We start from the raw sequence: 13349 nt of genomic DNA, 5'->3' as shown, positions 1-13349 counted from the left end.
CATTCTCTCGTTCATTTGTGTACAATCATTCTGTGAAGTAAGAGTGGAACTACCAGAAGTGATAAGTTACATTCTTCCCACTCTGTCTATTTCTGCATTCTCTCGTTCATTTGTGTACAATCATTCTGTGAAGTAAGAGTGGAACTACCAGAAGTGATAAGTTACATTCTTCCCACTCTGTCTATTTCTGCATTCTCTCGTTCGTTTGTGTACAATCATTCTGTGAAGTAAGAGTGGAACTACCAGAAGTGATAAGTTACATTCTTCCCACTCTGTCTATTTCTGCATTCTCTCGTTCATTTGTGTACAATCATTCTGTGAAGTAAGAGTGGAACTACCAGAAATGATAAGTTACATTCTTCCCACTCTGTCTATTTCTGCATTCTCTCGTTCATTTGTGTACAATCATTCTGTGAAGTAAGAGTGGAACTACCAGAAGTGATAAGTTACATTCTTCCCACTCTGTCTATTTCTGCATTCTCTCGTTCATTTGTGTACAATCATTCTGTGAAGTAAGAGTGGAACTACCAGAAGTGATAAGTTACATTCTTCCCACTCTGTCTATTTCTGCATTTTCTCGTTCATTTGTGTACAATCATTCTGTGAAGTAAGAGTGGAACTACCAGAAGTGATAAGTTACATTCTTCCCACTCTGTCTATTTCTGCATTCTCTCGTTCATTTGTGTACAATCATTCTGTGAAGTACAAGTGGAACTACCAAAGGTGCTAAGTTACATTCGTTCACTCTGTCTAGTTCTCCATTCTCTATTTCTGCATTCTCATTGTGTAGGGAAATTCAAAAAGGAATTAACGCTAGAAATAATGATGGTAAACGCAATGCTTTAGTTAAACAATATTGAAATTAAAGCACTATGTTTACAACCAATATTTACTATTAGTAATGTGGTCAATACCACAATTAAGTGCTTTTCATAATTAAAAATTCAAGATTCAAAGAATGTATAATTAATTATTACTGTAGTATTAACTAACAGCTGGAAAAATAGTACATAATTAATTTTCTTTGTATCCTTACAAACGTCTCACACCATCACAACTCTGGGTGATCCAAAATAATTTCACTGTTATAAGAGTAGGTTAAAAATGTTAACTTAGAAAAATATGGCTAAACTTATGTGTAAATATTTTGTTGTAGTATACATAAGAAAATCCAACAAAATAAATAATTCACAATGTAGACAAATCCTTGAAAATTAAAAGTTATTACTCTTATATAAAACATGTGTAAAATAGTAAATGGCATCAGTATAAAACACAGTCTATTTGCTAAGGACAGTGGAATACGACAGTTTGATTATAAAAACCTAAATATCCTCTACTTGGCTGACTGATATTGATTGGACTTAAATCTAAGCAACAACAAGATTGTAATGAATGTGGTGAAGAATCATGTATTTGATGTATCTTCAATATAAACGCTATTTACAATAGAAAGGACAGGTTCTTTGGCATGATCAATACTTCAGTAAGTCTAATGCAGCGACCGAAGAATACCATAGACTGCCAGTGGCCTGCTGGGCAACACACGAGTCATCCGATGCCGAGCATCGCTGATATTAAACCACCATAATTGTTATTGTTTAATTATAAATCATTGTTACTATTATTATTTTGGAGATTGGAAAATCTTAAACTTTATCTGTAGGATTACATTCAATAGGTCCAGCTAGCGACATAACCCCATATCTTAAATTGCGGTTCTTTTCCACTTCGATTCTGAACAAACCGATCACTCTAAAAAATTGTTTTCATAAAATATGGTTTACTATCTCAAACTTTCGCGCTGACAGAACTCACGTGACCAATAAATAATAGAAAGCGATTCACTTTTTTAACTTAACGAATGTAAACTTATTTTGCTGGGTATTATATTTTTCTACCAAGCCATTAAATAACAGTCCACTTTTGTTTCGTACCATCTGTGGTAATAGTGTGATGTTTAAAAGTACTACAAAAAAATCAGAATTTTATCTCGACTAATGGTGTCAGTGAAACAGTGAATTAAAATTTGTGCTGGCAGCGGAGACAGGTTCTGCCGATGAGACCTAGGAGTAGGTGTGGATCGGCTTCAACTCTGGTAATGTGTTATGTGTAGGGATTGCAGGTCTATGGTATTCCTTGGTCGCTGGTATAATGTGTCCGTATGGATTTATATTCTCTTACTCTGTTACAACCGTGCTCTGTACATAATCCATGTTCTCACTTTCAAACGTTAAGTGCTTGAATGTCTTGCTCTTGATGTTAACTGCTTCTTAGTTTTCATGGTAATATCATTAACTATCACTAATATCCCAGTTTCCATTAAAACTCTAAAATTAAATTCAAACCTTTACTGCAAAAATGGAGTACTCTAAACGATGAAGTAACTTTAGACTGTAAACAAAAACACAAACTCCAGTTGGGTGAACACACACACATATTTATTGCACCTTAAAAATGAGGCATCTTGCTAAACTAAAAAAAAATAACTTTTTAAAGTGTAAAATTGTAAGATAAAGAGTCCAGTAACCATCATCACGAAAACAAATAGATAAAAAATATTGTTACTCTTGAATACCATTGTTTGATTGACATTTCAAATTAAATTTATAAAAATAGTTATAAATTACTAATCAAATTTGGAGTTTACTTTTTAAAATTAAATTTTGCGTATTACGGCCAACAACAGTATTGGCATACAATGAAAAGTTTATAATAGCCCTTTGTGTTATTTTAAATGAACATCTGTAACATATTAAGTGATTGCTTCCTTGACTGAATTATTGTTTGGTGTGTAGGGTACATATTTTTTATGACAAAGACTAACAGTACCGGTTAACTTGGATCATTATTGTAACATGATTAAATATCATCACCATCCAAATTTGAGCTACACCCCACATTTGTCGTCAGTCAGAAGCAGTTTTGTGTTTCCTGGCTCTCCTCTAGTTACCGAGTGACACTGTATAGCCACTAAGGTCACTGTACTTGACACCTTGAGATTGTTTCCTTTGGGGTTACCTGAAAGTCCTCTAGTTACAGAGTGACACTGTATAGCCACTAAGGTCACTGTACTTGACACCTTGAGATTGTTTCCTTTGGAGTTACCTGAAAGTCCTCTAGTTACCGAGTGACACTGTATAGCCACTAAGGTCACTGTACTTGACACCTTGAGATTGTTTCCTTTGGGGTTACCTGAAAGTCCTCTAGTTACCGAGTGACACTGTATAGCCACTAAGGTCACTGTACTTGACACCTTGAGATTGTTTCCTGTGGGGTTACCTGAAATCTTTACTCTAAATCATCCACAAACCTTGGAAGTCTAAAGGAAGCAATCACTTAAGAAGTTATTGATGTTCCTCCAGTAATAAAACAAAGGGTTATTTCAAGAAAGGCTGTTTCAGTGGGTCAATATTATTTCTGTAATTTATAAAATAAAATAAACTTTAAATTTAATGTACATGTTTTATGTTACTAACTAATAAAATGATGCAATAATAATGTAAACAATACTGTGCCTGGAGGATTATACTGTATACAAACAGCAAACATTTTTATACACATTGTGGACAATCTTGTATCTCCCCTTTCTTGACTTAGAAATAAAAACCCACACAACACTATTTTTTTATTAATTTCCAGAGACATACACTGAAATAATACATTTTTTAAGTTAATATAATTGTGAACCTTAAAATATATTTTGATTTAAAAAATGAAATCGTGTTTGTTTCTACATTTGAAAAATCCTTTTTACTGCACCTCGACATGAAAGTGAAAGAACAATGGGCTCTCGATGAGCGAGAGCACAAGTGGCTTTGTTCCCACATCCTCTGAATCTCTAGGTTAACGACAAAATTACTGTAGCTCCATACAATGCTGTTGGAGTAGACAAATGTCTTTCAGAAACTGATTGGTGATTAGTAAATACTTCAATTAATTGTTTGAAAATTTACTAAGGTTATTTTAGTTTTACTCATGAAAATTTAACAGAGGTGGATTAAATAATATAAGTTATCTCTATTTATTTTATATTAACAAAGCTTAAATTTACGTTGTGAAACCACGTACAAGCTCTCAAAATTTGACAAAAATTCATAAATGGAGACTGAATTTCAACAGTCATTCCTTTGTAACAGAACCGCACCTTTGAAGGGTTGACAACTAACTGACAGCCTTGTCGTAGGAGGGGGGTGGAACCTCCTCCGCACTGATCTGTTGCGGCAGTAGTATCGCGATGTGATAAGGTGGTGGTGGGGGCTCTGTGAGTGGAGGGGGGGCCTGAGGGGGCTCCTCTGGTGGGGGAGGGACCACTGTGAGAGTAGGGGGGGCCGGGCCGTACGCTGCAGAAGCAGTGACTGCAGCGGACAGGAGGTCTCGTGTGGCCTTCGAGCGACATAGAGAGATCGTACAGCCGGCCAACAAGAACACTATCATCAGTGCAGCGAATATCAACACCTCCAGAGCCGTTTCCTGCAGATACATACTGGCAATAATTACTTCAATCATACCCTTGATATTAAGTAAATATTCTAACAAAAAAAAAAAACCAAAATTTTATCAAGATTAACACAAACACAATTGATATTTTTTATACAATCTTACTGAGTATTCTGGTGAAAATCATCTTGACCATTTGAGTGTGAGGATGTTTGTAAGCCTGTCAAGAATGGGCAGTGTCAAGGAAGAGAAAATTGTGGCACCCAAGCGATTATATGGTCTTGCAATTTAAAACTGTTGTAAATATTACCTTACAAATATACTGATTTGTCTCATAGATCAGTATATAATTATCATCTAAACTCTGCTAAAGAAAGAACACTATTTGACATCCACCCAAAGATAAAAATGGGTGGGCTACCTCGGAAATGAACACGATGACTGAGGTTTGTGACTGACCTGATTGTTAAAGTAGAACTTGGCGGCCACAATGAGTCCGGTTGCCAGAGCAAAAGACGTCCACATGCCACACTTGAGTCTGCCGACCGGTTCTAACTCCGGGAGTACCACGTGAGTCTGGTCCTCGGTGTTGTCCAGGGGCAGATCCAGGAACACGGAACTGTCTAACTCGACAGCGTGAGCTCGCACAGGCAGTTCAGTGGATACCCCCAGTCCGTCCAGCCTGTACGTCGGCTGTGGTAGACAGTTGTGGCGGGCCGGCCTGCGCATGTGTGAGTGAGCATACTGACCAGCGACACACTCCACAGCTTGGAACCGATGGACAGGCGTCACCATTGGCTTGACACCCCGCCACCGCCGTCCACTCCCGCCTGCAACTCGCCATCATACACCCTCAATCTCACAGCATTGATTAACAATGAGAATAAATCCTTCTTTACTGAGTATATGCAATGGAAAAGAGGTATACCAGTCCTAAACTTCACCATCATACACCCTCAATCTCACAGCATTGATTAACAATGAGAATAAATCTGAATAAAAATGAGGGAAATTGTTACTTTGTAAACTTATTGGCCAAGAAAGTCTTTGATTTTGAATCTCGCCCAGTTCAGGATGTTCACTTGATCCTATCTCTTAATTCCTAACTTACTTAAGGCTGTAAAATTAAACCCAACTTTATGATCTTTAAAACCTAAATTTAGGACTACCGTAATATAAACATTCTAGAGCCCTCAAATAATCTATCTGACAAATATTCCTTCCTTCAGAATAAGAAGACTTGTATAATATTGAGATTAATAGATATCATACAATTATATTACTAAGTGTTGTTAGAGTAACAATGTTATTAATTTAAAGATACGAGTATTCAATATGTTGATTCAAAGAAAAAAAATTATATATATATATACATACCACAACTTTTAAATATAAAAATGTAATATTAATTTAATTAAAATATTTTCTGGTATTGATAATTATTCGTATGCCTAATATTAAACAAATTCTAAAAAAATACATTTTTTAAATATTAATACAGAAATTTGCAATAAATTCAAAAAAATTTAAGTAAGTTTTTCTATCTTCTAAAAAGATATGTTAGGATAGGGCTTGACATAAATAGTCAATATAAATAATTGTCTTTCCAGATAAGCATATGAACCATTGAAATGAAAAACAACACATTTCTTTTTTTATATATTTGAAACCCAATAAAATATTCAGTGCCAACACTAAACTATAATGTATCTGCCATACAGAATTAAAACATTTATATTTTTGAACATAATTATTGTTATACAATAACTAAACAATTATTCAAATTGTTAATAAATATATTATGATTAAAAGCATTCACCCTATTATAAATCTCTGAATGATCTCATTGTTAACATAAAATTGTACTAGACCACAATATTCTGTATTTAAAAGTAATAACATATTTACTTTTAAGAAATATGTATTCATATAAGACTAAGAATAAATTTGGAGTTTGAAAATATATGTGAAGGAAACTGAAGTAAGAGAAATGTATACACTTAAAATTGTATGTTGTTTTATTTCATCATATCAAACATTTTATGCACTGCAAAAAATGATATTAACAGAAATATAAATTGACAAATTTATAGAATTCTATAAGTTGATGTTTAGTATGGGTTAAAATAATAAAATATTAAAAAATGAAGAAACGTAATTTGTAGTATCCTGTGTTGTTATTCTGTCTTATGCAGCAAATAAGGTAATTACACTTTTTAAAATAATATTTAAATTCATCTCTAGATGTGTTGTAGTGCGTAATCACGGTTTGCTAATTTAATTTAATCTCTAGATGTGTTGTAGTGTATAAATCACAGATTGCTAATTTAATTTCACCTCTAGATGTGTTGAAGTGTATAATCACGTTTGCTAATTTAATTTCATCTAGATGTGTTGTAGTGTAATTTAAATCACAGTTTGCTAATTTAATTTCACCTCTAGATGTGTTGTAGTGTAAAATAACGGTTTGCTAATTTAATTTCACCTCTAGATGTTTGTAGTGTATAATCAACGGTTTGCTAATTTAATTTCACCTCTAGATGTGTTTGAAGTGCATAATCACGGTTTGCTAATTTAATTTCATCCTCTAGATGTGTTATAGTGTATAATCACGGTTTGCTAATTTAATTTCATCTCTAGATGTGTTGTAGCGTGTATATCACGGTTTGCTAATTTAATTTCATCTCTAGATGTGTTGTAGTGTATAAATCACAGTTTGCTAATTTAATTTCCCCTCTAGATGTGTTGTAGTGTATAATAACGGTTTGCTAATTTAATTTCACCTCTAGATGTGTTGTAGTGTATAATCACGGTTTGCTAATTTAATTTCACCTCTAGATGTGTTGTAGTGTATAATAACGGTTTGCTAATTTAATTTCACCTCTAGATGTGTTGTAGTGTATAATCACGGTTTGCTAATTTAATTTCACCTCTAGATGTGTTGAAGTGTATAATCACGGTTTGCTAATTTAATTTCATCTCTAGATGTGTTGTAACGTGTAATCACGGCTTGCTAATTTAATTTCACCTCTAGATGTGTTGAAGTGCATAATAACGATTTGCTAATTTAATTTCATCTCTAGATGTGTTATAGTGTATAATCACAGTTTGCTAATTTGATTTCACCTCTAGATGTGTTGAAGTGTAATCACGGTTTGCTAATTTGATTTCATCTCTAGATGTGCTGTAGCGTGTAATCACGGTTTGCTAATTTAATTTCATCTCTAGATGTGTTGTAGTGTATAAATCACAGATTGCTAATTTAATTTCACCTCTAGATGTGTTGTAGTGTATAATAACGGTAAGCTAATTTAATTTCATCTCTAGATGTGTTGTAGTGTATAATCACGGTTTGCTAATTTAATTTCACCTCTAGATGTGTTGAAGTGTATAATAACGGTTTGCTAATTTAATTTCATCTCTAGATGTGTTGTAGTGTATAATCACGGTTTGCTAATTTAATTTCACCTCTAGATGTGTTGAAGTGTATAATCACGGTTTGCTAATTTGATTTCATCTCTAGATGTGCTGTAGCGTGTAATCACGGTTTTGCTAATTTAATTTCATCTCTAGATGTGTTGTAGTGTATAAATCACAGATTGCTAATTTAATTTCACCTCTAGATGTGTTGTAGTGTATAATAAACGGTAAGCTAATTTAATTTCATCTCTAGATGTGTTGTAGTGTATAATCACGGTTTGCTAATTTAATTTCACCTCTAGATGTGTTGTAGTGTATAATAACAGCAAGCTAATTTAATTTCATCTCTAGATGTGTTGTAGTGTATAATCACGGTTTGCTAATTTAATTTCACCTCTAGATGTGTTGAAGTGTATAATCACGGTTTTTGCTAATTTAATTTCATCTCTAGATGTGTTGTAACGTGTAATCACGGTTTGCTAATTTAATTTCACCTCTAGATGTGTTGAAGTGCATAATAACGATTTGCTAATTTAATTTCATCTCTAGATGTGTTATAGTGTATAATCACAGTTTGCTAATTTGATTTCACCTCTAGATGTGTTGTAGTGTATAATCACGGTTTGCTAATTTAATTTCACCTCTAGATGTGTTGTAGTGTATAATAACGGTAAGCTAATTTAATTTCATCTCTAGATGTGTTGTAGTGTATAATCACGGTTTGCTAATTTAATTTCACCTCTAGATGTGTTGAAAATGTATAATCACGGTTTGCTAATTTAATTTCTTCTCTAGATGTGTTGTAACGTGTAATCACGGTTTGCTAATTTAATTTCACCTCTAGATGTGTTGAAGTGCATAATAACGATTTGCTAATTTAATTTCATCTCTAGATGTGTTATAGTGTATAATCACAGTTTGCTAATTTGATTTCATCTCTAGATGTGTTGTAGCGTGTAATCACGGTTTGCTAATTTAATTTCATCTCTAGATGTGTTGTAGTGTATAAATCACAGTTTGGCTAATTTAATTTCACCTCTAGATGTGTTGTAGTGTATTATCACGGTTTGCTAATTTGATTTCATCTCTAGATGTGTTGTAGCGTGTAATCACGGTTTGCTAATTTAATTTCATCTCTAGATGTGTTGTAGTGTATAAATCACAGATTGCTAATTTAATTTCACCTCTAGATGTGTTGTAGTGTATAATAACGGTAAGCTAATTTAATTTCATCTCTAGATGTGTTGTAGTGTATAATCACGGTTTGCTAATTTAATTTCACCTCTAGATGTGTTGTAGTGTATAATAACGGTAAGCTAATTTAATTTCATCTCTAGATGTGTTGTAGTGTATAATCACGGTTTGCTAATTTAATTTCACCTCTAGATGTGTTGAAGTGTATAATCACGGTTTGCTAATTTAATTTCATCTCTAGATGTGTTGTAACGTGTAATCACGGTTTGCTAATCTAATTTCACCTCTAGATGTGTTGTAGTGTATAAATCACAGATTGCTAATTTAATTTCACCTCTAGATGTGTTGTAGTGTATAATAACGGTAAGCTAATTTAATTTCACCTCTATATGTGTTGTAGTGTATAATAACGGTAAGCTAATTTAATTTCATCTTTTAGATGTGTTGTAGTGTATAATCACGGTTTGCTAATTTAATTTCACCTCTAGATGTGTTGTAGTGTATAATAACGGTAAGCTAATTTAATTTCATCTCTAGATGTGTTGTAGTGTATAATCCACGGTTTGCTAATTTAATTTCACCTCTAGATGTGTTGAAGTGTATAATCACGGTTTGCTAATTTAATTTCATCTCTAGATGTGTTGTAACGTGTAATCACGGTTTGCTAATTTAATTTCACCTCTAGATGTGTTGAAGTGCATAATAACGATTGCTAATTTAATTTCATCTCTAGATGTGTTATAGTGTATAATCACAGTTTGCTAATTTGATTTCATCTCTAGATGTGTTGTAGCGTGTAATCACGGTTTGCTAATTTAATTTCATCTCTAGATGTGTTGTAGTGTATAAATCACAGTTTGCTAATTTAATTTCACCTCTAGATGTGTTGTAGTGTATAATCACGGTTTGCTAATTTAATTTCATCTCTAGATGTGTTGTAGTGTATAATCACGGTTTGCTAATTTAATTTCACCTCTAGATGTGTTGTAGTGTATAATAACGGTAAGCTAATTTAATTTCATCTCTAGATGTGTTGTAGTGTATAATCACGGTTTGCTAATTTAATTTCACCTCTAGATGTGTTGAAGTGTATAATCACGGTTTGCTAATTTAATTTCATCTCTAGATGTGTTGTAACGTGTAATCACGGTTTGCTAATCTAATTTCACCTCTAGATGTGTTGTAGTGTATAAATCACAGATTGCTAATTTAATTTCACCTCTAGATGTGTTGTAGTGTATAATAACGGTAAGCTAATTTAATTTCACCTCTATATGTGTTGTAGTGTATAATAACGGTAAGCTAATTTAATTTCATCTTTAGATGTGTTGTAGTGTATAATCACGGTTTGCTAATTTAATTTCACCTCTAGATGTGTTGTAGTGTATAATAACGGTAAGCTAATTTAATTTCATCTCTAGATGTGTTGTAGTGTATAATCACGGTTTGCTAATTTAATTTCACCTCTAGATGTGTTGAAGTGTATAATCACGGTTTGCTAATTTAATTTCATCTCTAGATGTGTTGTAGTGTATAATCACGGTTTGCTAATTTAATTTCACCTCTAGATGTGTTGAAGTGCATAATAACGATTTGCTAATTTAATTTCATCTCTAGATGTGTTATAGTGTATAATCACAGTTTGCTAATTTGATTTCATCTCTAGATGTGTTGTAGCGTGTAATCACGGTTTGCTAATTTAATTTCATCTCTAGATGTGTTGTAGTGTATAAATCACAGTTTGCTAATTTAATTTCACCTCTAGATGTGTTTTAGTGTATAATCACGGTTTGCTAATTTGATTTCATCTCTAGATGTGTTGTAACGTGTAATCACGGTTTGCTAATTTAATTTCACCTCTAGATGTGTTGTAGTGTATAATAACGGTTTGCTAATTTAATTTCATCTCTAGATGTGTTGTAGTGTATAATCACGGTTTGCTAATTTGATTTCATCTCTAGATGTGTTGTAGCGTGTAATCACGGTTTGCTAATTTAATTTCATCTCTAGATGTGTTTTGGTGTATAAATCACAGATTGCTAATTTAATTTCACCTCTAGATGTGTTGTAGTGTATAATAACGGTAAGCTAATTTAATTTCATCTCTAGATGTGCTGTAGTGTATAATCACGGTTTGCTAATTTAATTTCACCTCTAGATGTGTTGTAGTGTATAATAACGGTAAGCTGATTTAATTTCATCTCTAGATGTGTTGTAGTGTATAATCACGGTTTGCTAATTTAATTTCACCTCTAGATGTGTTGAAGTGTATAATCACGGTTTGCTAATTTAATTTCACCTCTAGATGTGTTGAAGTGCATAATAACGATTTGCTAATTTAATTTCATCTCTAGATGTGTTTTAGTGTGCAATCATAGTTTGCTAATTTTACACTAAAAATCAGTATAATAATGCTTAATAAAATCACTTAAAATTAAATACAAGTAATTTGTCCTACTTAGCCTATGTAAATTACATCTTAAGTGGTACTTAATGCGTCCATCAAAATTCAATATTTACAAAATTAATTAATTATTAAGAAAGTACAATTTTTTAACTGAAGAATAGAATATGTTTAAATGTCAGGTCAAATTAATTAATTATCTTAGAGAATATGAAGCATTCTTGAATGATTAAAAATTAAAGATTCAGTCGATGGCAAAAATTATTGTTAAATATACTGTAACTTACTAATGAGCAATGAAAACATATGAGAAGAGGTTGGCTTTTCTTAAGGCAGTTTCTAAGATGTACAAGTAATACAAATTTGTGTTCTGAAGCCGCATGAGAATAAACACAGTTTTAACTAGTTAAAACATTAATAGATATCATGGTTTTAATATAGAAAGTTTTTACACTATCACTTGGGTAAGTAGTAGGGACATTTCCTTCCCTCCTATTGTTACATCACGATTCACCGTCATTGTTTGATGAACTTGGTAATTTGGATGGACGCAATGTGTGTGAAAAGTGCTTATGACAAGGCAAAGTGGCTATGAGCTGTGCGTCAAATACATTTTAATATTTTAAGCTCAAATTCTTTTATACTTTGTGAAAAAATCTCTAATACGACATTGACAACCAGTGATAGGTTTAAATTTAATTTGAGGGAGCTTATTACATCACAGAAGGAAACAGCCCTCGGCCCGGGAATATGTTACTCCTATGATCTCTGTCGAAAATGTTGGTTGAAACTGAAAATGTTTATTCAATGGAAACCTTTTTAATTTTGAATCATATTTTGGAATAGACGATAATCAGTTTCAATTTTGTGAGCTGCTAGTGTCTGAAGCACCGCACACGCCACGAACACACATAACAGAATGAGATATGGAGTGGATTGTAGTACAGTAAAGAATTGTGAGGCCGTGCCTAAGGACGAGGGGACACGATGTCTGCCACTGAACCCACACGTCTGGCTGCGCTTGTCGATCCAGAAATGCATCGAGTCAGTCACTCGGCACTGTTCAGGCGAACCATCGTACAATCTGTAACAGAACAAAACCCGCTGTTAGATCCTTTGTCACTCTAGCTGTACAAACAAAGAGTAATGAAAAAGAGGTTGGCTCTGAACCCACACATCTGGCCGATGGAAATGTGGCTGAGCCTTTATCCGCAGGGTGTCGCGAGAGAGATTTCATCTGTATACTTCAAATATTGCATGAAACTTGATTTCTATATAGATAAGGATTAGTCCGATCAAAGTGCATGTCTTCCACTCAATAGGCTGGCAGATTTTCTCCTCTATTTGTCTTTTAAATATATCTATCTCTACTAACTGTACTGTTTGATTGCCTGTTTGTCTGTCAGCCGAACATCTTGAGAACAAAATGAGCTGTACACTTGAGCAAAGTCTGTTATGCGACACACGTGGTATACTCTCACTTTGTTATGAAATATCCTCTTTTTTCACAAATACAGACATAAAAATATGAAAGCGTACCTTTAAAAGTTCGGGAATTGTGACTTTAAATAAAAGATACAAACAGTAGTGTGTGCTAAGCACCTCCAAGCCTCACATAACTGAGACGTTTTGTATCAATTTGTGTTTTCTTTGTCTTGTAATAACTAATCCTAAAAAGGCCATTGGAGAGTCGAAAACATTCAGGACATCTGATAAATAATAAAGAGAGAAAGGGTGTACAACAGTATAACTGTAGAGTAAGCTGGAAATTAGTCAATGAAATGCAACCCAGAAAAGCGCTGTTGCAAGCTCTGCTCGGAAGTGGAGCAGATGGATGGGGCAATAATCGTGGATCTGGATGGATGCCAGCCAATCGGATTTTGCTAGCGGT

General features: G+C 33.4%; 1 protein-coding gene across 3 annotated transcripts in view; it reads right to left on the bottom strand.

Moving 5' to 3' along the window:
• The window catches only part of LOC124368385, a 38427-nt gene continuing 25078 nt past the window's right edge, over positions 1-13349 (bottom strand). For all 3 annotated transcript variants that reach the window (XM_046825679.1, XM_046825680.1, XM_046825681.1), the window contains exons 2-4: positions 12427-12542; positions 4900-5270; positions 1-4473 (exon numbers count right to left, since the gene is read on the bottom strand). In XM_046825679.1, coding sequence (XP_046681635.1) covers positions 4165-4473; positions 4900-5270; positions 12427-12542 — 796 coding nt within the window. In that variant the 3' untranslated portion in view covers positions 1-4164. The remainder of the gene's footprint in view (positions 4474-4899; positions 5271-12426; positions 12543-13349) is intronic.

This window comes from Homalodisca vitripennis, chromosome 8 (genome assembly GCF_021130785.1).
Source record: "Homalodisca vitripennis isolate AUS2020 chromosome 8, UT_GWSS_2.1, whole genome shotgun sequence".
Classification (NCBI taxonomy): Eukaryota; Metazoa; Arthropoda; class Insecta; order Hemiptera; family Cicadellidae; genus Homalodisca; species Homalodisca vitripennis.
This window is presented reverse-complemented; position numbering and strand designations above follow the sequence as displayed.